The following is a 25,250-nucleotide window of genomic DNA, read 5'->3' on the forward strand; positions in this document are numbered from 1 at the left end:
AGGCCGAAGATTATCTAATTGTTTTTAAAAAGTTCAATTTATCATGGACATTACCTCTATGCCAGAACTGAGCTGAATAAAACAATGAGAAGAAACAAGTAGATACTGAAGCACAAGAGCTGTGTAAATACACAAAAACTTCCTTCAACAACCCAGTTCCATTCAGTTATGAATGGATTAGCCATCTATTATGGTGGCCACAAAATATTTACAGAATTTACAGAGCAGAAATTAAACCTTGTTGCTATTAACATTTGCTCATTTAGCATAGCTCAGAACTGAAACTAACATTGGGTACACATACCTTGCATAAAGTCTGCCTTTGCAGTTGAGTTAGAAACATGAGAAAACATTGCTGATGCAGATCAGTTAATACCTTGCACACTGAAGTGTCACTTGTCTTGTTATTTTTCATCCCTAGACGAGACAGCCACGGGAATATTTGCAGGCAAAGAAGAAATTTTCTTTCTTTCTCTTTTTTAACAAGAAGATGATAAAAATGCTTTCCAGCTTAGTGGATACTTGTGACATCAGTTTCATAATACAACAACTTGTACAATACAGGAATCAGACTGTGTGGCCCAAAAGCATATCATCAAAACGGGTTGCATTCAGAACCCATGCAAGGAAAGAAAACATAAGGCTCTATACGTAGTGCAAAACACAAAATGGCAGTGGGGCAAAAGCCAATGGGTCTTAACATGCAGTTTATGAAAGCAAAAATGTATTTAGAATTATGTGCAATGTTCTATGTTACACAGTTCTAAACACAACAGGTTAAGAGCAATTGAAAGGAGGATTTAATGTAGTCTTATCTTCTAAGTTCAGGGTTAAGGATCTTATACACTGCTGAAACACAGCACTTAGCCTGCTGGCCCTGATGCCTTCCACAGGATCTGCCAATTACAAATTCCACAAGAGTTGTCTCCTTTCATATAATTGTAGAACCATTAATATGCCCAAGAAGGCAGAACAGAAATGCAAACTATCTATACATTTTATTTAAAATGTGACAAAGCTGGATCACTCTATCCCCACTTGTCATATGGTTTATTTATGGTACAAATAAAGCACAGGTAATAAAGAGATGGAATTCCAAAGAGAAAAGTTAAACAGGAGCAAAAACTACCTGGAACTGTGGTAGCTGGTCAGCTTGGTAAAGACCGAGAATCATTTGCTTTGCAGAGTAACTTTCACAATATTGTGTTTTCAATTAGCAAACTCTAGAAGAACTATACAGAGATCTTCCTCAAATAAGTTTATCATCAGTCTCCATAATACCCAACTGATTTCATTATAAAGTCAAAAGCAAACAGTCACCAAGATTCATGGAAAAAGAACTTGCCCATTTACATGAAGTGTTATAACAGGGTGGCTTTGCAATATCTGTTTAAATTTCTGGTTTTTCAAGCTCCTTTACCTGCAGAAGAATAGTGGATTTATTTACAAATGCTACAATACTCGGAGTGAGGAATAAAATAGTCTTTTCATAAATGGAATACGCTACATACAAAAAGCACTTTGGGGTCTAACCATATAACCAAAAACAAGCAGCATAAATATTGGCTTAAAGTAAAGGTAGACTTTTACTCCTGATGACTTCATGGATGCATCCATGTAGTTTTCCTTGGACTGAGAACATCCTTCTGGAATGTTTTTTCAACTTCCCAGTCTAACCTACAGCCACGGTATTTATTTATTTACTACAGATTATATGCTGCACCCATTAGGAGACTCTGAGCAGCTTACCATGTGTTTACAGTAATAAGATTAAAAACCATACAACTAACAAACCATTAGGCACAGAAAACATCCATGACATACTGTTCTGACTGCAGTAATGGGTGCCGACATCTTGGGGAGTACTTTTAACATTCCTCCTCAAATACTCTCCAGAAGAGGCAGGCTTTGCAGAAGACTTATCAGGAAGGGGACAGTTCTTCTGTTTGTAGGAAGGTTATTCCAAAGATATTCCCTGGAGATCTCCCACCCAAGTTCAAACCAGGCCAGGCCCTGCTCAGCTTCTGGGCCTAGACAAAGTTAATCAGGTGCTGCCACCTGCTAAGACAATTTTGGCTTAGTGTTACTCAAATAGTTCATACAGAATCAACATCTCTCTTAAACTTAAGTATATCAGTATCAGGCTAATAAGGCCTTCCAGGTAAATACTTCATCAGACCGATAACCCTTAAGGCTCTACTGTTCACATGCACCAGTGTTTCTCAACCTTGGCAACTTTAAGGTATGTGGACTTCAACTCCCAGAATTGCCCAGCCATGCTGGCTGGGGAATTCTGGGAGTTGAAATCTATACATGTACCAATGACCTGGCTCAGAAGTTCTGAAACTAGAAAAAGAATCTACAACGTTTAATAAAACCAATAAAAATAATTCTTGATCTCCATCATATTTTATTTATGTGCCATCGACAAACTGTTTTTTTAGAGGGTCCAGATCAGAATTCGCTGTCACTGCCACAAGACAGGCCTGGATTTCTAACTACCAATTGTTTAATAATTCTCCATTCAAATTATATGAAGAATGATCAAAGTCAGTGCAAAATTATTCATCTTACCCTGTTTTGTAGAACTATGATCTCCACTCAGTTCTGATACAGAAAACAGATTTCTGTGCTAAAATTGTTTTTAATTCTATGGGTCTTGTTGGCAGAGCCAGGAAAAAAAGACCTTTCCATAAGTCCATCCAATTTAAATCTTCGACCATGCATTTCTCAATTTATTTTCAACAAGTGTACTTACGGTTGGCATAGCTTTACTAAGTCCTGGTCAGTGGTATTTGGAGGCAGCCCTCTGATATACAGGTTTGTTTTACTTAATTGATCCCATCCTGAGTTGCTGCTGCTGCTGCTGCTGTTGTTATTGCTGCTGGTGATACTGGGGCTAGGAGGAGCCATTGGATGGGCAGGCACAATGGGCTGCTGCAAAATGAAAGGAAGACTGTTTCAGAAGGGAGAGTAGCTTGAAGGCACACTAGACAAACCTGAAAGTATCTTGCGGATACAGCTATTCTAAGAACCCTGCCATTCACGGTGCCATGACCCTGCGCTCCAAATATTCTTGCTTCCCCAAGTATTTACAGGTTTTGTGGTGCAAATTCAATCCCATCTTACGAGTAATTTTATCATTCCAAATCCTGGCACAGAGTCCTCAGTATTTTCTCTTTTCTCTAACTTTTGATACTGGGCAAACAGATTCAGAAAACCTATTTCTAAAGAGTCTACTGAGTTTCATCACCACGGAAGTGAAATCTCAAAAATAAACTTTATGCCTGCCGTAGCAACATTACTGCTCTTTCTCTGCACTGTAAGAGAACTTCAACCATCCCCAATTGCCCATGGATTACACTATGCAGTACTCTTCTACTGTTAAATTAGAACACAGAAAATAAAGGGGTGAAAAATACAGACCAGTTGTGATTAGTATCTCCACAAAAAATAATTTCTTAGTACTTGAAGAAGCTGGCTTGGCTACCAAATGTAAGTGAGTTGAGGAACCTATCATTACATTCAAAATAGAGCTATTGACCTTCATGCTCTGTTTTCATAAACAATCTAATGTTAACCTAAGAAATTCACATACGTCTTATCTATAAGAGACCTGTGCACACTTGGAAAACACTGGGAAGAACTTCTTCAGGCCACGCATGAATACAATACTCTTTGCTATTCATTAAAGCAGCCACTTTTTTTCAGGCTTCCCCCCAAGCCTGCGGGGGGGGGGAGATGCCACTGCTTTAAGGGATCCATTGATTAAAGGCAACTCTTAAATAATGCTTACAGTTTAACCCATGGCCTAGTGATTTCCTGATGGTCTCTCATCCAAGCACTAACTAGCTCTGGCCCTGCTTAGCTTTTTGTGAGATTAACCAAATTGAACAAAACAAAAAGACAAGAATGATAATGATCAAAAAGGTAAGAAGCAAGCTCTATTCTGACCTGTTACGTTGCTGAATGGAACATAATACATTCCACAGAACAGCGTAAGTACATTCCGTACTTCGAAAAGGAAAACACACTGGTCCATTTTTTTCCTTAAGGCACATTTAAGAAAGATGTGAGGGGGAATAATTATGGTTTTACTTATCTGAAAGTATTTTCTCCTCCAAAGTGCCCTCTTTAAATATCAAGCAAACAAACAAACAAAAAAAGAAAATTTTGGCCAACTGCTACAAAGTCAGTCTCATGTCTGATTCATCACTTACCAGTGAATTGTTTCTAGCTTGATTAGATTCAAAAAGTTGTGCAAGAAAAATATTTCAGTGCAAAAAATGGCCAGGATACCTAACAATGTTCTCCAAATTCTCCACTGTGGACAGATACTAATATCCCTACAGTCAGGAGCTGAGATTTCATGCCTGCCCCAGCCATCCTATTCTTCCAATATCTCTTTCCTAACCATAGTTAAACATTATATCATGCTGATATTAGTAACAGTTAATGCTAAACAAGGTATCCTCTTAACTAGAACTCCAGTCACAGTTTAAACTGGTGTGTAAATTCTGATTAAGATAAAACCAATAATTAGTGTTGATTTGATGTAGTCTTAAAGGCCATAATTAAGGTGGCAGAAAAGATACAGACAATTCATGCTACAGAATGCACCTGATTAGTCTGCTTCCAACTTCTCACCTTAAGAGACTGCATGTATTAAGTTTGTACTTATCCAGTTTTATATTTGCATAGGCCCTATCTAATGGGTGATCTTTTACACTAAACCTTTCTGACAAGAAAAAAAAAAAAGGCATTCCTTTTCACAAAGCAGAATTACCAAATCAGAAAGCAGTGCAAATCTTGCCTGCAGACATAATTGTACCATTTATGCTATTTCCTGATATATAATTTAGGCTGTACCAGAAATGCCTAAATTAACTTGACATTAAAAGGATTCATTTCTATGGCAGAGGTGCAGCTGAAGCTATTTCAAAAACAGAAATGCAACAATCTGAGAGGAAGGCGATTCACTTTCAAAGTAAAAGGTATCGTACATCTGAGGAAAGACACGTCCCCTTGGCCTTCCCCCATACAGCCACTTACAGCTTTGCAATTAACTTGCTGCTGTAATTCTAATACTGACAGAGTCTGAGAGAGAGCAGAGAAGGATTTGTAAGACACCACCACCCTTTTCTAACAATCAAGATGGCACCAAGACAGAAGCACATACTCGTGACAAATGCAATATAAGGCGGCCGTGATCTCTTGTGAGTTTCCAGTGATGTTTTAAATTGGTTTTGAGGACTGGGGTGCCTCTTCAAAGCCTTAGGGACCCCTCAGCATTTCCAAGCATTGCATTACCAACCCCTGCCTAGGAAAACAGAACATATGATGTGCAACTTGATCTGATCGTAAAGTCATTTGGTCTGGTGAATTAGATTTAAAGTGTGGTTAGGTGGATGATTCAGCACAAAGTATCAAATTAGTAAGAATTCAGTTATAATTTTTGTAAGTGATGAAAAAGTACTAATGGAGAAAATAAGAGTTTGATATAATGAATCCAGTGTGCTACCTTTCTGTAAAGGGGGATGTACACAGTCCTTTCATTCAGCTCCTTTCAGCTGCTTCCTCTTTTGCAGGGCCACAGGAGGACTCCTCTGAGGCCTGGTCTCTCCTCCTGAGCAAGCAGGACCACCAGTTCCTCAATTTTAATCTAGTCTTTATAAGCAAGAGTTGAATGCTGCCCACTTGTTAGTCCTAGTAAGGAGGGCAGGGGAGCAAGAATGCCAAACTCCATAAAATTTAACAAGAGAAAACAAAAAGCAAAGAAGGCAAGGTTTCCTTTTCTCTTCAAAAAATAACAGCGACCCCTGAAGCCAGAAATGCATCTTGCCTTTTGTAAGAACTGTAGGTCTCCTTAAATCAAGCAAACGTTTAGGGCCAAGGGCCCGTATGGCGGGAACACTCACAAGATGAATGCCACGGAGACCTGCTTATTTATAAAACGGTGGTCACGATGGGCAAGGCCAGTCACAAAGCATCTTTTAATAAGAAGGTGAACTAGTCCTACAGAAGGCACTATACCACTCCAGTGTGACTTCTATTCACACCAAAGGTATCCCAGACTATAACCAGGCTTGTTTTGTAGCAAGCCACCTTCCTACTGGGTTTCTTTTATGAAACGAATCTTTAAAAACAATGTGATGTGCCAGGCAGCCTGGGAGGCCCCCAACCACCTCCTTTTGGGTCTGATCATTATGGATTAGAACTGGTAGGATGGTTATTAAAGAATCAAACGCCCATTAAAAAATTAATACCAATAATATAAAAGTATGAATAAAAGCAGCTTTAAACAACAACAAAAATATGTATTAAAAGGTAAGATAACACATCTTTGCCTCTCCTTTTCAGTCCAAGTCAGTCAAGGCGAGGAAAGGTCCTTCATATTAGCACGCTATAACCAGATCATTCTAAAAACCCTGTGTTATGGTTATTCCCTGTTTCATTTCTGAAGACAAAGCTTTATATTGCAGCTCTGTAACTTCTTTTCACTGAAGGAAGTCATAGGAATGACTGGGCTAGAAAAGCTATTCTGTATAGATGCAAATTTTATCCTATAATGTCCAGATATAAATACATATTTCAAATTCAAACATAATAAACAGACATGGCATTCCCATGTCAGCCTTATGAATCTGCGAAACATAGCTATTCTTTTCACTCTGTTTTTGCATCATTATGCAATTTTAAAAGAAAGGAAAGAACAATAAGATGTAAATATTGTTCAACCAGATCAGTAATTCATTAAAAAATGCTACTAAAAAAGTCTTTACATTAATCCAGGACTGCCTGAATTCATAATGAACTTGTGGTTTATTTTGTCTGAATTCTTTCACAGGCAATTCCAACAAAATAAGATAATCAGGATCAATGGGGGGAGGGGGGAGGTGTTGAATTGATCGCAGAATCTTTGCTTCCTTCTGGTCAACTCAAAACAACCATTACAGTTATTCCAGAAAGAAAATCTACTACTGTTGATCAAAGCAATCAGAAGTTAACAAACATTTGTGTTGAATTTCACAGTAGTTATTGATACTGAGTTTACCGTATTTTTCCGACTATAAGATGATACTTTTTTCTAAAATCCTTACCCTAAAAATTGAAGGGCATCTTATTCAAAGAAGTCAGCCGAGGAGAGAACCGCCCGGTGGCAAAACTGCCCATACTTTGTCTCTGCAGACAGGCTTCCTCCTATTGCTAGCCTCCAATCACGAGTGAAATAGCTTGTCTCCCAAACAGACTTCCTCCAATCACGAGCCTGATGTAACTGACATCAGCTGATGCTGAACAAACCAATTAGAGGAAGGCTATTTGCAGAGACAAGCTATCTGCAGTTTCACTCGTGCTTGAATGTAATCAGTTATGCAAAAGAGCCTGGAAATAGAGCTGCAGAGAAACGGTTTGGACCTCCTCCCACCGAGTCTATCAGGTCAATGTTAACTAATTACTAAATAAAAATGTGTTCTGCACTATCTTTAAAATATTGATTTTTTAATTTTGGGCTGGAAAAGTGGGGGTTGTCTTGTACATGGGGTCGTCTTATTGTCGGAAAAATACGGTAACTTTAACCCCCAAATAAATCTGAATCCATTTTACTCTCCACGCTGCTTTTTTGCTGTTTTGAAAAATACTACTTTTACCAACTTACCACTTCAAGGCAGAGTATTATATTTTGTCTTACTCTGTATTTGGTTGAGATCTAATTAAAATGCTAAGAACAAGAAATAGTTTAGAAACATCTAAGAAATACAAGAATGACATGGGATTCCCCCCCCCCATATTTTCCTACAAATTTATCCCTTTAAACTTGATAATTCCATTTAAAGCAATTTAAATTATGACAAAAAAATTTAAAAATAGTGAAATAATACATCTTAATTTGCAATCATCTAAATCCCACAAGAAGCTCAGAATCATGCAAACCAGGGTATTCCCTGTGATCCTCTATGGAAGTGAAAGTTGGTCCTTAAAGAAGGAGAGGAAGAGTATTGACACCTTTGAACTTTAGCGTTGGACAAGACTCCTGAGAATACTGTGAACGGCAAAGAAAACAAACCAATGGATCATCAAACAAATCAACCCAAAGTTCTCACTCGAGGCACAAATGATCAGGCTCAAATTATCCTACTTTGGACACATTATGGGAAGACCCAGCTCTCAGGAAAAGGCTCTAATGCTGAGAAAGGTGGAAAGAAAGAGAAAAAGAGAACAACCAGCAGCAAGGCAGATGGACTCAGTTACAGTGGTGATGAGTGCACCACTGGAAGACATGAAGGAAGGGGTTAGGGATAGATCGTCATGGAGAAAATCTATGTGGTAGCTATGAGTCAAAAACAACTTGATGGCAAATAATAATAATAATACCACCCACAAGTTCCTATTTAAAGCATGCTGATAAATATTTCTGACTGCAATCCTAAACACATCAAGAACTTGATAGGACTTAGTATATCAAAATAGATATGCATAGAATTAAGGCACAGATTTCTTAAACTCGAACTTCTAGCTTCTAGTGCTATTTGCAATCATGGCATTTATCTGACCTTTGTATCTAGATTCTAGTAACATTCCAAGCTTTTTGAGAAACATCTCTCTTGCTAATATCCTCATCTTAAATCATTGCAACATTTCCTCTTTATTCTGAAATTATAAATCACTGAAGTAGAGCTAGAAATTCTAAACAAAAGTACATTCTAAGAAGCAGCAAGCCTGTTCCAGTCTCTTTTTAATGCAAGGGTTGCATGGGAGAAATGCCATAAGTTAAGGGGAAAAATGTCAAGGAAAGGCAATCAAAACCATTTTTTAAAAAATTCTGCCTAGCTTCACTGTCTCAGCTGATATATATAATATTAAGTAATTTAATAAGCATTACCACCACCATCATCTGAAGCTTAGGGTGGTTTTAACTGTTTTGCAGGCTTTACTATGTGTCTGCAATTCAGAATCACACATCTAAGAACAAATATCCCGAATTTTATAATCCACTTGAATAAAATACATTTTATTACATTTTCAAGAAGTGTTATTTCCCCAGTACAGGTTGATTGCTTTGTTTTGTGAGTAGAAAACAATGTTTGAACTGTATCCCCAAATAAATGTTTCAGCAATTAGCTCAGTATAACTATTGATTAAAATAAAATAAAATAAGATTAAAAAAAAAAAGAAAAGATCAAGAGAATTTTCATGTGTGTCAGCTGAAGGGCTATATTATTTGAAGCAATAGTGCATCAAATGATCAGTTGGCAGACTCATTTAACTGTCTTGGACAGAAGCTGATGGGGACGTTGCAATCTTATCAGGACCAGTCAAGTCAGTGTATCTTCATGAACTGCCCACAATTGTGAATGTGATTCCCAGGAAGGCTACAAAAAGCAGTGATATGGTCACTACAGCATCTTTTTAACATTTTATGCTGGCCTTTCCCAAGCACAGCATTCTATTTTTTATGTTCCACAAATGTATTGGTAATAAGTGGGAAAGTATTTATTTCAAATGTTGCCTGATGCAAAGTATTATGTGGCCAAAAAAAGAAGCATGATATAGTCAAATGTCAGTAAGGATGGAGAAATATATTGGTTTGGGATAGCATCCATGGCAAATATATGTGAGGATACTTGTCCTGATGAGAAGAAAAGCAGCTTCTCTAAGTATTATAAATATTCATAATTTTATTATCTGAAGACATAAGATTAAACTGAGAGAATCCCCCCTTTCCTCTACGAATTACACTCAAAGATTCTCTTCCTCTGAAAGGATTTCTTCTTCTGAATCAAGGGAAGATTTAAATGCATTTTGATATATTAAGGTAAAAGTACACATTTAAAAACAACACATTTAAACACACATTTTAAAACAACGAATAAATCCTTATTATTAATATTTAATAATCAAAGGTAATGGTCATAAACAATTATACAGTGCTAACTTGGATACTTCAAAGCTTTAGAAATAATTACGGAAAAGATTGATAGACATTTATTAGTAATGATGATTGTCTATTTTTTTTAGAAATCAGAAATCTTTATGGTGCTTTTTTGTACGCATGTCTTTCGGTGATATTATACACCATATCAGCTAGATACTATGCAGTGTTAGAGATTAGCTGATCTTATGCATACGTTATGGAATGTGCCCCAGAAATTCTATTTAAAAAAAAATACAGAAAGTTGCTGAATGAGTCATCCACAGAACTCTGAAAACTGACGTTATAGTCTTTGCTAAATGGCCTGTCTTATGGCTAATGTCACTTCACAAAAGACGTCTGGTAACTCCCATAGCTGTGGCTGCCAAGATGCTTTTTACAGGAAAATGATTAAGTAACTGCTTTGTAAGAACGGCTGCAGAAAATTTGGCAAGTCAGAGTAACAGACAAGACTTCAACATGTCTATAGAATAGGACAAACATGTCTATTCAGAGAGAGGACCATTAAATTCTGTGGCACTTACTCCCAGGTAAGTCTTTATTGTTTAATGTTACTAAATTTGCATCATTCCAAATATGAATAGCATACCTATTGCTTAGGTTTAGGCTATAATATGATGAAGATTGAATTCCTTGCAGCCTCTTACTTAAGTTTGAATATGCTTCCCACAATCCAGTCTATTTTTTTTAATTATCCATTTATTCCTTGGGCACATTACATTGTAATCAACTTATTTTTGTGACATATGATGCTCAGTAGAAAGTTACAATACAATCAGTAAGGCCGTTACACCCAGTGTGATGTCTTCCTTCATCATATGCTTTTGTTTCAGACATACTTTATTTTTTAAAATGGTATATCTAAAAATATACTGTAGCACCACCTTTGTTCTTTAGCACAAATGTGACCAAAGCATATAAAAATTATACGTATATACCATGGTCATATATGATGACTTTGTACATCATTGTTCTGTGTTTGTTGCATATACAATTTTTTGTTTATACTGCTAACTTGCTTCAGTAAATATTGATTTAATTAAATAAGGCAAGAAAAATAATGCAGGTTTGGCTAGACTAAGGTTTTCTCACAATCTTGTGGACATGCGTGTGCCTGCTTAGACAACCCTGACAGGGCCTTGAAGAAGCCTTGCTGAGTTTTCCAGTGGCTACTTTGAGGCACAGATCTGGAAGAAGCTTTGTTTAGGAATGGAGTATCTTACTGAATGATTTGCACAGGCCCCATCTCTATCACTAAGTGAGACTGAAAATATAACTGCCGAGAATATTTATGGTATGAAAAAGTTCCATAAAAGGAGCTGGGCACTTGCCATAAATTCTCATCTGCTCATAATGTTTATGATATTCTCAGATCTGGGCCTTACATATAATCAAATATCACAACTGACATTCCATAAAGAAAAAGTAGCATGAGTTTGCTAATTATTAGTTCCCTCCAAACTGTTCCATTAACACATTTACATACCAACAAGATAGTAGTGAACTGGATAAGACTTCAACAGAAACTGAAAATATTGGCAAATATTCAATAAATGAGTTGACAGGTCACACTAGGCAAGAACTGCATATATGTGTATATATATATACACACACATAAGCATATACAAACAAATGAAGCCTACTTAACCATGAAACCACCACAAGGTACTGAAAATATCTTGATGATTCTTGCCTGGCTCTTTCTAGAAGTAAAAGTAGCTAAAAAATCCCAAATAGCTAAACCCCTGGTTTCTTATCACTGCTACATGCGAACCAGAAGCAAACCAAATGGAAGCTTATTCCTCTCTGTGGTGATAAGAAGGAACTGTGAATTACAGTAATATGCAGCTATTTCACAGTATGCCAAATCTCTTTATGATTCTGACTTTCCAACTATGCCACTAGGCCTAGCAATGAGAACTGTACAGTTAATAGATGATAAACCTATAAGGAGAGCTAAGGCCTGATTGTATGGTTCATAATGGATGTAGTGATGTTCTCCCTTAAAAAGAATCACCACAAAATCTGCCCTCACTAGTCCTTGCTCTACAGAACAATCTGCCGTTCTCCCTAAAGCAGTGTTGTCCAAACTTGGCCACTTTAAGATGAGTGGACTTCAACTCCCAAAATTCCCCAGCCAGCCATGCTGGTTGGGGAATTCTGGGAGTTGAAGTCCACTCATCTTAAAGTGGCCAAGTTTGGACAACAGTGCCCTAAAGTAACTGGCACTGAGAATGCCACTCAATTTTCTAAAATGTATCAATATTTCTATACTCTTTCACAGGAAGTTACAGACCGTTTCTGACTCACGAAAGACAAGTGATTATGTGAGAAAGATTGACAGGTGAAATCACTTGTGGATTGTGGACAGAGGTGTTAAACCAGGGCCCATCAAAGAAGCTATTTAGAATGTCTTTAACCTGTGAAAGGGGAGTTTAGGAACACTAAAAGTAAATTCACTCACGACTGCCTATACCACAGAGACATTTTCTCAATTACGGAACAGGTTCCCTCATGGATAAACTGTTTGAAGCTATATGAAGGGAGTTGTATATAGGACCAGAACCAAAAGTCTACCCTACCTGTCACTCTCTTCCCCCTATTTATGATACTTTTCTCTTCCTGACTCCCTCTTCCCTTTCTCCTTCCTAATAGCTGCCACAGAATTAAAAGTCTAAATTGCTTGCAGATGGCTTTGACTGGAGGCTACATGCAGCCCAAACACGGCAAGTTGCCCAGCCCTGCCCATCAAGACAAGATTACATCTGGGACTTCTGAATGCAAAGGATTAATTCAAATGCTGAATTTGAAAGTTATTTTTGGTAGAATGTAAACAGTCTTGGAGGATGCATGCACCATCCCGCTGCAAGCTCTCCGAATGAATCTGTCTTCTGAAAGCCTCAAATGAAAATGTTTTCATTTGTAGGAGACACAGTCTCTTGGCCTTCTTTGAAGGGAAGGGGGCTTTTTAAAAAGTAAAGTATTTTCCAGCAGATCTCAGAAGTTCTTTCTATGTGCAAGGAATCCCTTATTTTCCAGGCCTGCTGATTTCATATTTTGGTAGCAGTGCTCCTCAGTTAAAACAGAAATTAAAAATCAAAGGTGTTGCAAACAGATTATTTGGAGAGATCGAATAAAAGAATTATGAACAAAAGTGTAACTATACAAAAGAAAATTAAAATGTATCAAGTACTTCTTCACATGCTATAACATAATACAAACTAGTTGCTCCTTCTTCCATTAAAGTCTTTAGAAAAGACTAGCCTGCAAAATAACGGGGGGGGGAGGGGGGGATTGCCAGCAGGTGCCTTTGAAAGGAAGGTTTTGCAACCGAAAGAAAATTAGTTTCCACAAACCAAAGAAGCTATCAAATTGCTAACATAGTTAAAGCACTGTCATACAAGGGTTTTATAATTTTAAAAAATTACAACTGCTTCAGTAAATCTATAAGGTACACAAATACTCTGCATATATGAACATTAACTCTTATGACCTTCTACATTTTGAAAACAATTTAAAAATTGTTTAAAAACGACAGCAAAGCACTGTCGTTTGGCTAGATCTTAAACAATAAGATGACTGGATATTTTGTTAGGATAATTAGAATTTTTAAGAGGGAAAAAAAAAGGAAGTGGCAGACATTGAATACAAAAGTCAGAACAGGGCAAAGTTTCAATACAGTAAAATCTAGTGAAACCAAACTAAAAGTGTGCACTGTTATAGATAAAATGCTGTATCATGCCAAAATGTTTGTGCACTTATAATGTAACTGAATCCTCATGAACCTCGAGATGAATCCAGTTCAGAATAAATCTAATGAACCCCATGCTATAGGCCTATATTTAAACAGGCTGGTAGTTTAACAGTCCCTGCCAAACAAGTAGTTCTCACTCAGTTCTCTTTTCTCTCCACAGTACATCCCTTCCTTTTCCTGTTGCAAGCAGGAAACTGCAGATTGAGAGGTTTCTGCAGAGTGCAGCTAAATTTATTACAATGCAGTCATCCAGTCCATCCTTCCCCCTGGCAGCTGCTTCAGCTCTTCATTCTATTCAGCCAAGTGCCTTTTAAAGAGAAGTTTTCATGGTTTGGGTAAAATTTCCCTTTGAAATCGCCTTCTTCCAAGGAGCTGCCTTTCGTAAAGTGAAAACAGTAAGCTCAAGGCATACAGGCAGAGTTCTCTTCTACCAGAACACTTCCGTGATTGTTGCATTCGTGTTGGTACTTCTTCAGCCTACTTGATCAGAGAGAAATGGCTAAATAACCCATCATATGCAGAATCTGCCATATTTGTCCACTTAGGTCAGTTGATCAAGTCTGACTGGCAGAAGCTCTCCAGATTTTCAGGCAAAATACCTCCCATTGTCTATTACTATATAATTTAATTGGAGGCACCAAAAGACTGAAATTGGGACCTTTGCACCCATAGGAGGTGATCCTCCAGCAAGCTACAATTACTCCTTAAAGAGAAGAATTTCAAAAGATGTTTGCATTCCCACAGATACTTAGCACCAGTTAAATAATTAGTTACTTCTTGTATGAAATATTTTCTGTTAATCTGTCTACAGTTCAGATGTGATTTTTTACTGTATAGAGATCAATCTACTTGCCTAGAAATACATAATACATATACTACCAGATTAATAATTTTTAACTATGTGCAATCTTTTCAAAATCTTTTTTAAAAAGGGAAGATGGTATGCTCTAGGGTTTTTAAGTGATCAAGTTCTACTAATCATTAGAATATTTTTAAATTCCTGCTGTTTTTGAATGCTTCTCTAACAGAGAAAAAAGAATAGTCACTGAGATTGAACATTAGCTATAGCAACAACATGAAGAAATATTTATTATTAATGTATTTCAAGTCTTTGCAGTGGATTTAGACTATAAACCCCAAGCAACTTTCTTCGAAGTACATCCTATAAATTTAATGAGACTTATTTCTGCCTGTGGAAAGGCACCAGGATTTGCAGTAAGCCTTCCTGTAAATTTAACTGGTCAGACACATTCAAGTACATTACTTGAATTTCAGTAATTTGATTACCGGAATAATCCTTGACTCAGTGATGATTTTCCTCAGTGGAACATGGGGACTGTGATATACCCTAATACTTTCTTCTCCTCTAAAACTTTTTCCTAAAATATATTCCTGGAGATTTTTGCCCAGATGGAACAGGAAATTGCTAACTACTGCTATAACCAATGAACAGCTCTATGGAGGGACACCTGACCCAATGCAGTCCATATAAAGGTCTATCCAGCCATAGAAGCTGAGAAGGTGGTTTGGGCAGCTTCCCTTACAGGGTTGTTGAATATTGGTGTATTATACACTGCTTTGAGCTCCTAGAGGAAAGGAAGGAAACAAATCTAATCTCACTGAAAACCATGGGTACATAATGATGCATGTATGCAATGCAGCCACACATGGAAAACTGCCAGCCTATTTCTAGTTCAAGAAATTCATGTTCAGGTAGAGCAACAGAAATGTCTCTATGATTACAACACTAATTGGTATTCTCTACTGAGATTACATTCTGTGCGAGAAATGGATGCTGAAGTATTCCTCACTCCCATTTTTAATAGGATTACTCCTCAGTGAATGATTGTGGATTGATAACTGAATTGTTAATCCAGAAAATGTGTGGGCATATACTTTGAAAGTGTAATTCTAGTCCCTAAGTTTACTCAGAATAAAATTAAACTGCAAGAAAAGTGGCTACTTCTTTTGTAAAAGTTTGCTGCGCAAATTTTCAAAACATATCTGATCTTTCTTAAAAATTATTTTATTAAACATAGAAAATCAACAACATATCTACTCTGTCTCTCAACACTGAAAAATGAACTTTATAAGGGTGAGAAAAGCAGGCAGTAAAGTTATAATTTGGACCCCAAAATAAATGCTTATCTCTTTGGGATGATTTTATCAATCTTCAATATTTTAGCACAACTTAGAATGTATGATACAATGTATCAATGTATCATGTAAATCCTGCTATGCATAACAAGATTAACCAACATTGTTATATGTGGCCTTTCCACAAGGCCAACCACTGAATCAATGTAAAATTCTTCATATGGAACTATTCCTAATTAATCTTCTTGAAAGCAACAAACTACTTATACTAGTAAAGTAAATGTTACACTCATCACATATAACAAGAAGCAACAAGAATGACTGTTACTTGGGGTGAAGTAATACTCAACAAAGCAAGATGTCTTATAACAACTCTTCTCAAACCAACATTTACGGACAATTAATAAAATAAGCATGGTATCATCAACCTTTCTTTGAAAAAATATTAATCAAGCCTCAATATTAATAACTTGAACTTAAAAATCCATCATTACTTTTCCCTACCAACTTATTATACAACAGCTGCATTTAGAATGGAAAGCAAATCTTGTTTTCATAATTAAAGCTTTAATCAGTATATTTTTTTACTGTAATTCAAATGCAGATCTACATGTGTGAAAATCTATTGGACTCACATTCACATTTCCAACAAAACTGCAACCCAGAAAAAGATTATTTGGATCCAGTTAACATTGGATTATGCTGTGCTGCTTTTTATTAGTAAAATGTTTTTAAATATTATCTATTGAGAAACAATTAAAACTCTGAGAACCACAATTGTCTTAAATATAAAGAACTAGAAGGGGAATATGTACATTTACATTAAACATAAATCTGTACTATCAGCTGACTTATCAATATCCTCAGCAGTTTTTCAAGTATCTTGAACTTAAGCCTTAAGAGAAATATTTCAGCATGCTTCATTCACTCCATGATGTAAGAAAATCCTGTTCAACAGTTGACTTCAAAGATCTATGTGCACTCCTGGCTATAACACTATGGAGTACAAGAAAAATTGGCACCATCTCCTTCTGTCCAACATGATAAAAAAAAAAAGGGTGTGTGTGTGTGTGAGTGTGTGTTACTGGCTCCTACAACTGAGTACAAACACAGAAAGTAGCATGGCAGGTCTATTCAAAGTACTGTAGTTTAATTACATATTGCTTTATAACATGAACAGTTTGTTTAAGTGGCAGTATGTTCCTACATATGTGGAAGAAACATAGACATATTTGCAAAGGCTGAACAGAAACAAATTACAAGGTAATTTCCATCTAATAGAATACATCTTTGCTTTGCTTTGTACAGTGCCCCAAATTATCAATTTGGGCAACTCATTATCCTTCTCCATGCTTAATCAAAGCTACAGTCCGAGAAGTAAGTTCCACAAAAGTCAGCTGGATTTATTTTTGAATGAATATTTATAGGGCCGCACTATAAATTACAAATGTAGTCAAAAGAAGTCACACAGATATCAGTACAAGCTTATGTTATTCTGGAAAACTTAACGTAAGATTCGTTTTTACATTAATAAATATAAGAAACCATCAAGAAAAACTTTTCCTTAAATTATGCTATGGCTCAAAGCAACATAGAGGTGCTTAAAAAAGGAATTTAGCACAGCAAGAATAAGTATTTCATTTAATGCTTTTTAAAAAAATACTTAACCTGCAGAAATACATCACTGCTAAAAATAAAATCATTCTCATGATTGTAATCTATACAGTAGTACAACCAATATTATTTGCACACTAGAACCAGATTTATTTATATTTGAAAGTAGCCCCTCCAAATCTCTTGAGCTCTTCTTATTACATGAACTGATAAAGACTTCAGCGAGAATGAGAAATAAAGAAGCACTTTTTGAATGACAATGGGCCAAAGTCTGCCCCAATTAAAATCAACAGGAGCTTATACAGACTAGAAAGCCTGCACACTCAGCCTTCCTCAGCCTAAGTAGGAAGTGTTTCACTAAAGAACGGCTGGATGCCAATGAAACAAACCTTTGGTACCCAGGGTCTTAGGCCTGCATTCATTTTCTCCTTCTCCCCATTGAAAGGGAAGTCTGTTTGTTTTTCTGATTCATTCAGCCCTTTTAGCTCTTTGCATTCAAGGAGTGGACTGTGAAAAGAAGAGCATCTTATCGGTGTGTTCCAGACCAGTAGGCCGACTAGCACCCGCATGCAAAACATACAGCCTTCCAGTAAAAGGTTCATCCTCTTTTCTCTCCCAGCAGCTTCACCTTCATCACTACCTTCCTATGGTATCCCTTACAGATCAATGAACAATGGAACTTTTAAAAAGATTTGCCTTTCTTTTCAGACTTCTAGACTCCCTCAAATACTTGTTTACATTCTATTCGCAAAAAGGTAGTGGAAGACTATGATACTACTGTACTGTATTATTTACATAGCCTAATTCTTTCTTTAGAAGGAAGACCTCCCACTAATTAAATCAACCCATCAATTAATTTAAAATCAGAACTTAATACTTAGCAAAGTACGCTACAAATCTGCCCATTGTTCAAAATGTTTTATGAAATTGTTAATATCAAGCCACATACAAAGTGAGAAGCATTTAAAGATTAAACCAATATTCCATGAAACTTTTAGCAACATCATTAATTACCTCTACATTTATTTGTAATTAAATTAAAATAAAGGAGTATTCTACTAAGTCTATAATGTTACGAGCACAATCCAAGTTCTTTAACTATGGTGTAATCTCACTGAAGCAATCAGGATCACCACTCTAATGATAAAAAGTCCAGTTCTAAAGACACTGATTAATTCTTTTCCAGTCAAATTTCTTGCTATTCACTTTTAACAAGGATAATTGTTCCTAAATGCATGTGCATGCCCAGAAGAGACAAACAGATTTATGAAGACTCTAAATTAAAATGGAATGAGAGAGATCTGTTTTATATGAATAACGTGCAGTTTGGAAGACAGCTAGACATCCTTTCTCCAACCACCCTCTTTTTTTAAGAACAGGATATTGACATAACCATTCTAGGAGCACAGACTACTAGAATGTCTCTGTTTGGGGCAGAATTAAATCAACATGTCAGACTGAGACTCATCATATTTCTTAGAATCCAATTTTCTTGTAGTCTGGAAAGGAAGGGGAAACAAATAAAGCAACAGTAATTTTGTGTAAGGCATTTTAACCATTCTTCAATACAGATAGCAAATGGATAAAAGGCACTATTGTACACAATTTCAATTACACGTTTCTGAGAATTACTTAAAGGGGTGTCTTATTACAAATTAATTTTAACTTAGAGAAACCCCCACACTGGCATGATATCCACATCCGCCTCATGCAACTCCATGGTATAATGCTGAGCCTAATTTTGTCTTTTTTTAAAAAAAAAAAGAAAAATGGCTTTTTTTACTTGGGGTATGTCTCTCCCTGTGTACTGTTTCAACAAAAATGGACACTCCTGGCCTTAAACTTTCGTTTTCTAAGACGTTTGTCCGTAGACTCTAATTCCCTGAAAACAACTGGGAGGAGGGGGCCTTATTACTGATTGAGGGCTTCCCTATACTGAAACAACATCGCTTTCTGCAGGACTTGTACGTTCCCCAATCTGGAATCTCCTGCCTGAACACAATGAGGCGGCGTTATTTCTTTTTTAAGTGGGAATCCGCGTGACATAATCTGAGAGGAAAAAAAGGCAAGAGGGAAAGAGGAAAACGACAGCTAGGTTTGTCTCTAAACCCGGGGAAATAAAGAGCGCTCGGTTCACAAGATCCTCCAGAGCAAGCCCCAACTACACTTAAGTCCCCACCCCTTCTTCTTCCTCCGCGCCCCTCCCTACTTGTAAACCTGCCCCCCGCCCTGCCGAAACTGCAATCTGATTCCTTCTCTTTTTACCTGTTTCCTATAAGGAGTCCTGCTGCCGCCCGCAGAGTTGCTGCTGCTATTGGGGAAGATCATTGCCCAGCCTAAGCCCGAACTTCCCCTGCGGCCGGGAATCAACTTTGGAGGCAACTTGGCTGGGGCACGATTCAGGGAGGCGACCGCTGGAAAACGCCTCTCTCTCCCCGGCTGCTGGGACGGGTCTCTGCTCCTGCCGCTGGCTGGCTCGACGCCTCCGCCTGCTCTGCCTCCACCCCCCTCTCCCCGGGCTGAGTCTCTCATGCAACGCGCCCGTCGTCCTCCTTCCCTCTCCGGGGGTCACCGGCGGCAGCGAAGCCGCGCTGAGCCTACAGCTTCGGCTGTCCAGCCTGCCATAAATGCCCCTTCATTGGTAGACCTAACACAGCCGCCGCTGCTGTCCGCCGCGGCGACTTCAGCAACAGCAGAATCGATCCTAACTACCAGCGGCCTCAACCACCGCCCAGAGAGAGAGGAAAAACATACAGAGTGCGCGCAACCGAACAGAGGAAGGGGGAGTCGGAACAACTAAATCGGAAGGCACCGCGCCGCTCCCACGCGGCGGCGGCTACTTGGCGTCTTGGGCACACGCCGCCGCGGGCTTGCTCCTCGGGACCGCGCGCGACGGCTCGAAACGCGCGTGCTTCCGCGGCCGCCGAGGACTTGGGCCGCTCCCGTCCCCCCTCCCCATCCCGTCGAATGGTTGCTTCTGCCTCTTGCATACCGCGCATTCCTCGGGGTAGCCAGTCAGTCGGCGCGCTCTCCGATTCGCGGTGCGCGCCAAGGGTAGCAGTACCACGTTCCGCAGGCAGGGCCCGGGCGGTTCTCTCGGCGGCCGCGCGAACGACGAGCCAAGACGGGGGTCATATGCGCGCGTGCACTGAAGCGACACCGGGGGGGGGGCTGGGGGGAAAGGGCAGCGGCGGGCACAGCAGTGGCAAAGTGAATTTCTGGGTGAGCGGCCACGAAGCAAATTTTGTATTAACTTCAGGGGCGCCGGGGGCAAACTATAGCCACCTGATAGGAAACGTGTCTCCGATTTCTCCTGAGACAAACCACCACCCGAAACTACTGAGAACTGGAGCTGCTCAGCCAGGAGCCATGCCACCGAGAAGACTCAAACGATACTGTAGTGGGAGAGGAGAAAAACAGCCCAGCTGCCTTTAGAGGTTCTTGCTGGCATGTGAGCAATGGCGGGGCTGAGAAAAGGGAGCAACCATTTTCCGCTTAGGTTTTTCTCTAAGTGTCACCGGATAAGTCCATCCTTTGCTCACTTTGGTTTGGAGAAACAAGGGGTGAATACGGACGTTAGCAGAACGCCTTGATTTTTTCCAACCCAATCTACTGGCAGGGCAATGCCAGTGCCAATAATGAAGGAAAGCCAATAACCAAAAAAATTCCTGAAGGAGAAATCCGCGCCGCCGTAAACAGTTTGAGTATCTGAAGTAAAACTTCTGATTAGCGCCACACCAAGGGCTGAAATTAAAGCGCAGAGCTCTTTCTCTTTCACTCGAAGCGCCCTTGTGGCAGGACGGCGAACATGCAGGGATTAAAAGAAGCCACCACCCACTCTTGACGGAACTCCAGAGCTTGGCCGAAGTCGTGTGATCTCCAGTAACATGATCCTTATACGGGCGCAGACCAGGAATGTGGAACTGCTCTGAAAGCGCCAGACCCTGCTGTTCGTCGAGCGAGCAGGTCCTGCTAAACAGACGATTAAGTACGCATAAGAGGTGCCATTTAGTAGACAACGCACTAAGATGAATAAATGCACCTATCAAATGTACAATGCGACGTTGACTGTGCTTCATGTTTATTTGTGGCATCTCTGTGCAAACTGCCCTGTTAGGGAACTATATTACGTGACAAGGAAAGATACTCAGAAATCTAGTTCCGATTTAAAAACTCGGGATAGGAGACTTAACTATCTCTTTTCATACAGAGAAGGAAAAAGATAAATGGGGATAGGAAAATATATTTGTAACGGTTACTTGCTAGTTGTTTGGAATGAAACAATTTCCTGACCTGGCTCTTTGCTTATGCTTTGGGGACACTGATGGCTTTTGACAGCAGAGTTAAAAGTCTGGACTGAAAAACTGCAGGGCAAGATTACTTTTACCCCAATTCCAGAATTTCAGCAGCAGCAAAAAAAAAAAAAAAAAAATTATGTGTGTGCCTTTGAGTCAGTGTTGACTCCTGGCAACTGCCTAGACAAGTCCCTGCAGTTTTCTTGACAAGATTTTGGAAGTGGTTTGCCATTGCCTTCTTCCTAGGGCTGAGAGAGAATGACTAGTCCAAGTTACTCTAAAGAAAGTCTCTCTAGCATACTGGTCATTATGAAATGTAAAAGATTACTAACCTGAGGAAAACTGAAAGCCCTGCCAAGTGGCCCTATGAATATTTTAACAGGCATACTATGTTCATTGGGACTTATTCCGAAGTAAAGGTGCACTGGTTTTCTGTCCCGTCCCATCTCCACCACCTGTGAGCTGCTAAATACAAGCATCTTGGAAGAAACCTAAGTTTGCCACATACCCATCACTGCCTTGTAATATTGCACAGCTAAGGAATTATGCCAGCTTCAGAGTTTGGTAACTTGGGAAGCTTAATCTCACTCTAACCGTTACTCATGAAGAATTAGAAACATTGGCACTTAAATATTTTATTTCTGGCAAAATATGACTTGGGGCTGTATAACTGCAACTACTGTGCCTCGTAACCAAATAGCAAATGAATCAAGAATTACATTCAGATCTTACAATTGCATTCTAAATCCAGACCTGAATGACAGTGCAGCACTGTCCAGATCTTTCTGTAGTGTGACAGAAAGTTACTCATAAACTCCTTAGAAATGGCTTAAAGCAGTAAGGGGAAGTCCAGTTAGTTTCACTGTTCACTTCTACTGAATCTCATCAGAAATTCATATTTTGAATGTGGCCTCTTGTATTGGTCAGATTGTGTTCTCACACCACTGGTACTCAAACTGCTTCCACCATCAATGTGTTCTTTTAATCAGCTCTTAACAAGGAACTAAGACAAACGTAATTTGTTTTTGCTTAACGTGTTGTATGAAGACACAATTGCAGTTGTGAACCACAGTTTAGCATGTGCAGATTTTGGTAGGACAGCGTTGTAAGAGAACTGACACTGAACTCAGTGTTCAGTTAATTATCCCTCATACATTACAATTAAGTCAGCATTTGCTGTTGCTTTATCTAATACTGTAGATTACAGGACTCTAGCGTTAGGGTTCAAGGTCCTGACGGTCAAAAAATATTTAGACTTTTGATATACTTTATCCATACTAAACTAATCTACAAAGTGGAATGGAAGAGGAGATCCTGCAGTTTTATTCTTTTGCTTCCAGAAGACAAAGGTTTCCATAAAAACATAAATGCTCTATTTTTTTAAATTTCTGAACTAAAATTAGAATTTGGAGAAATGCAAGCATTCTATATACAATTCTAGTTATTCCTAAAACTCTAGTCCCTATGATACCTAGACCCAATTATAGGAATTAAAGGATTAGGGTTAATCCTGAAAAGAGTGCTCTGAAAGGAGTCTTTGCCCTTTGTGTCACAGGATGCTATTACTTAGAAAGCATTCCAGGGTTTTCTGCAATATCTCAGTAAAAGCTCCAGAAGGTTGACATAAAGAAAACAATTACATTGCAGTACAATCCTATGCACAACTACTTAGAATTAAACCCACGTAACTAAACAGGACTGCAATCTAAATTATTTGTATTTTAAAAATTACCAAATAGACCTTCACCCAGAGGTTTTAGAGCAGTGCACAAAAGGATGATCAAAGCTATACAGAAATGCAGTGGAATGCATCCTATCTGATGAAGTGAGCTCCAGCTCATCCCTTTTAATAAAATTTGTTAGTTGGAAAAGGTGCTACCAGACTCCTGATTTTTTGTCCTTCCTTTGGTGACCCAGTATCCACCAAGTAGGTCGGATTCCTCCTCCTCCCTTTCCCCATACCATTCCCACCCCTAATTTGCTTTGGAGTTTACAAAAGACATGAGGGTGGGTAGGATGGAGAGAAGGAAAAGGAAGCTCCAATGGATAGCACAAGTCCACTTCTGCAATGTTTTATGTAGCTCAATATAATAATAAATATCTGTAATCAAATGCAACAGAGGGTTTGCATTCAAGTTAGAAAAATAATAAAACAAAAGCCAACAGTATAAAATCCATCAAAAGATCCTGGACGTGCCTCTTTAAGGAGGGCAATCAAGAATCACGGTACCATTGTTCGATTATTATACAACACAACAAAACCTCCACAAAAAATCTCCAAACTCCAGCCTCTCACCAATATTCACACAGGGGCCAAATTCACTACAGAAACATAAGAATGGCAAAGGAAGCTTAGTTCCTAAACTGATTAAAACCTAAATTATGGACTATTGTTATTAAAGTTACATCCCACTTTTATTTGTACAACTCAAGGCAGTTATGGCAGACAGTATATGTGGCTCTTCCTGTTCCATGATGACAAAATGAGTTTCTATGTAAAACTTAGACAAATACTCTGCTGTTTGTTTTACATGCAACTAGATTTATATTTACTATACTTAGTTTTATACTGTATCTTCAGGAAGAAATACCTTCATTTTATTTGGAAGGATTCCTTCTCACTATCAATAGAATTGTAGCAATGGGGAGAAATTGAGGCCAGGTTAAATTTTCAGGTCCAGATGAATTTTATCCTAGGATACTAAAAAAGCTAGGTGATGGCATGCTGAAAACTGTATATATTGTCCTTGAAAAACTGGAAAACTGGTGAAGAGCCAGAACACTGGAGATGAGCAAATGTCACTGTCTTTAAAAAAAAAAAAAAAAAGGATGGTGGGGGAGACCCACAGAACTACAGACCAGCCAGTTTCTCATTGATAGGTGGAAGGTTTCTAGAGCAGTCTATAAAGTGATCTATCTGAATGGTCTTAATCAGGCAATCAATCAGTTTGCATGGCTTCCTACTCACCAAGCAATTATTGGGTGGCTAACAATGTTGAAAACAATAAATATGCAAAAAAAAAAAAAGGAAGAACAGCAAATAACACAACAAAACCACATATAAACACCTACAGCACCAAGGTAAAAATTCACTTCACACATATTAACACATACTGATGGCTCATGAACATCCTGGCCCAATGCCCAGGGGCAGAGCCACCCAAATCTCAGGGGGATACTGTTCTATAGGGCAGGCTCAGAGACAGAGAAGGCCTACTTTCTGCCTCCCACATGATGGCACTATTTAAGAGAAGAGACCTGGAGCATGCCAACCTTGACCGATCTTGTTGTGCAGGCAGACAGTCGGAGATAGATATCTCCCTCAAATATCTAGGCCCTTTGCCTATTCAACCAACACCTTGAATAGCACCCAGAAGCCTACCAATAACCCCTGCAGCTCATGTAATGTGAGCAGTGTTACATGGAGTACCGAGATGCAGAGACCTTCTATAGCTTCCAAGTGTTCCTCCTGAGCCAGTCCATGTAGAGCACATTGCAATAATATAACCAAGAGGTCACCAAGGCATGAGTGACCAGACCTAGCACCATAATTCTGCTA

The 25,250-nt window shown here is 38.6% G+C and overlaps 1 protein-coding gene across 5 annotated transcripts in view; it reads right to left on the reverse strand.

The window, feature by feature from the left end:
- Positions 1-25,250, reverse strand: part of RBMS1 (RNA binding motif single stranded interacting protein 1) — a 142,239-nt gene that overhangs the window by 69,194 nt on the left and 47,795 nt on the right. For 3 of the 5 annotated variants that reach the window (XM_088146642.1, XM_088146641.1, XM_088146640.1), the window contains exon 2: positions 2,759-2,937. In XM_088146642.1, the coding sequence (XP_088002768.1) occupies positions 2,759-2,913 (155 nt within the window). In that variant the 5' untranslated portion in view covers positions 2,914-2,937. Of the gene's footprint in view, positions 1-2,758; positions 2,938-19,661; positions 20,493-25,250 lie in introns of those variants that run through there. The other 2 variants (XM_088146639.1, XM_088146638.1) reach the window with 2 other exon arrangements.

This window comes from Python bivittatus, unplaced genomic scaffold (genome assembly GCF_059951505.1).
Source record: "Python bivittatus isolate LINGU-HERP-01145 unplaced genomic scaffold, Pbiv_v1 ctg000480_np1212, whole genome shotgun sequence".
In the NCBI taxonomy this organism is placed as follows: Eukaryota; Metazoa; Chordata; class Lepidosauria; order Squamata; family Pythonidae; genus Python; species Python bivittatus.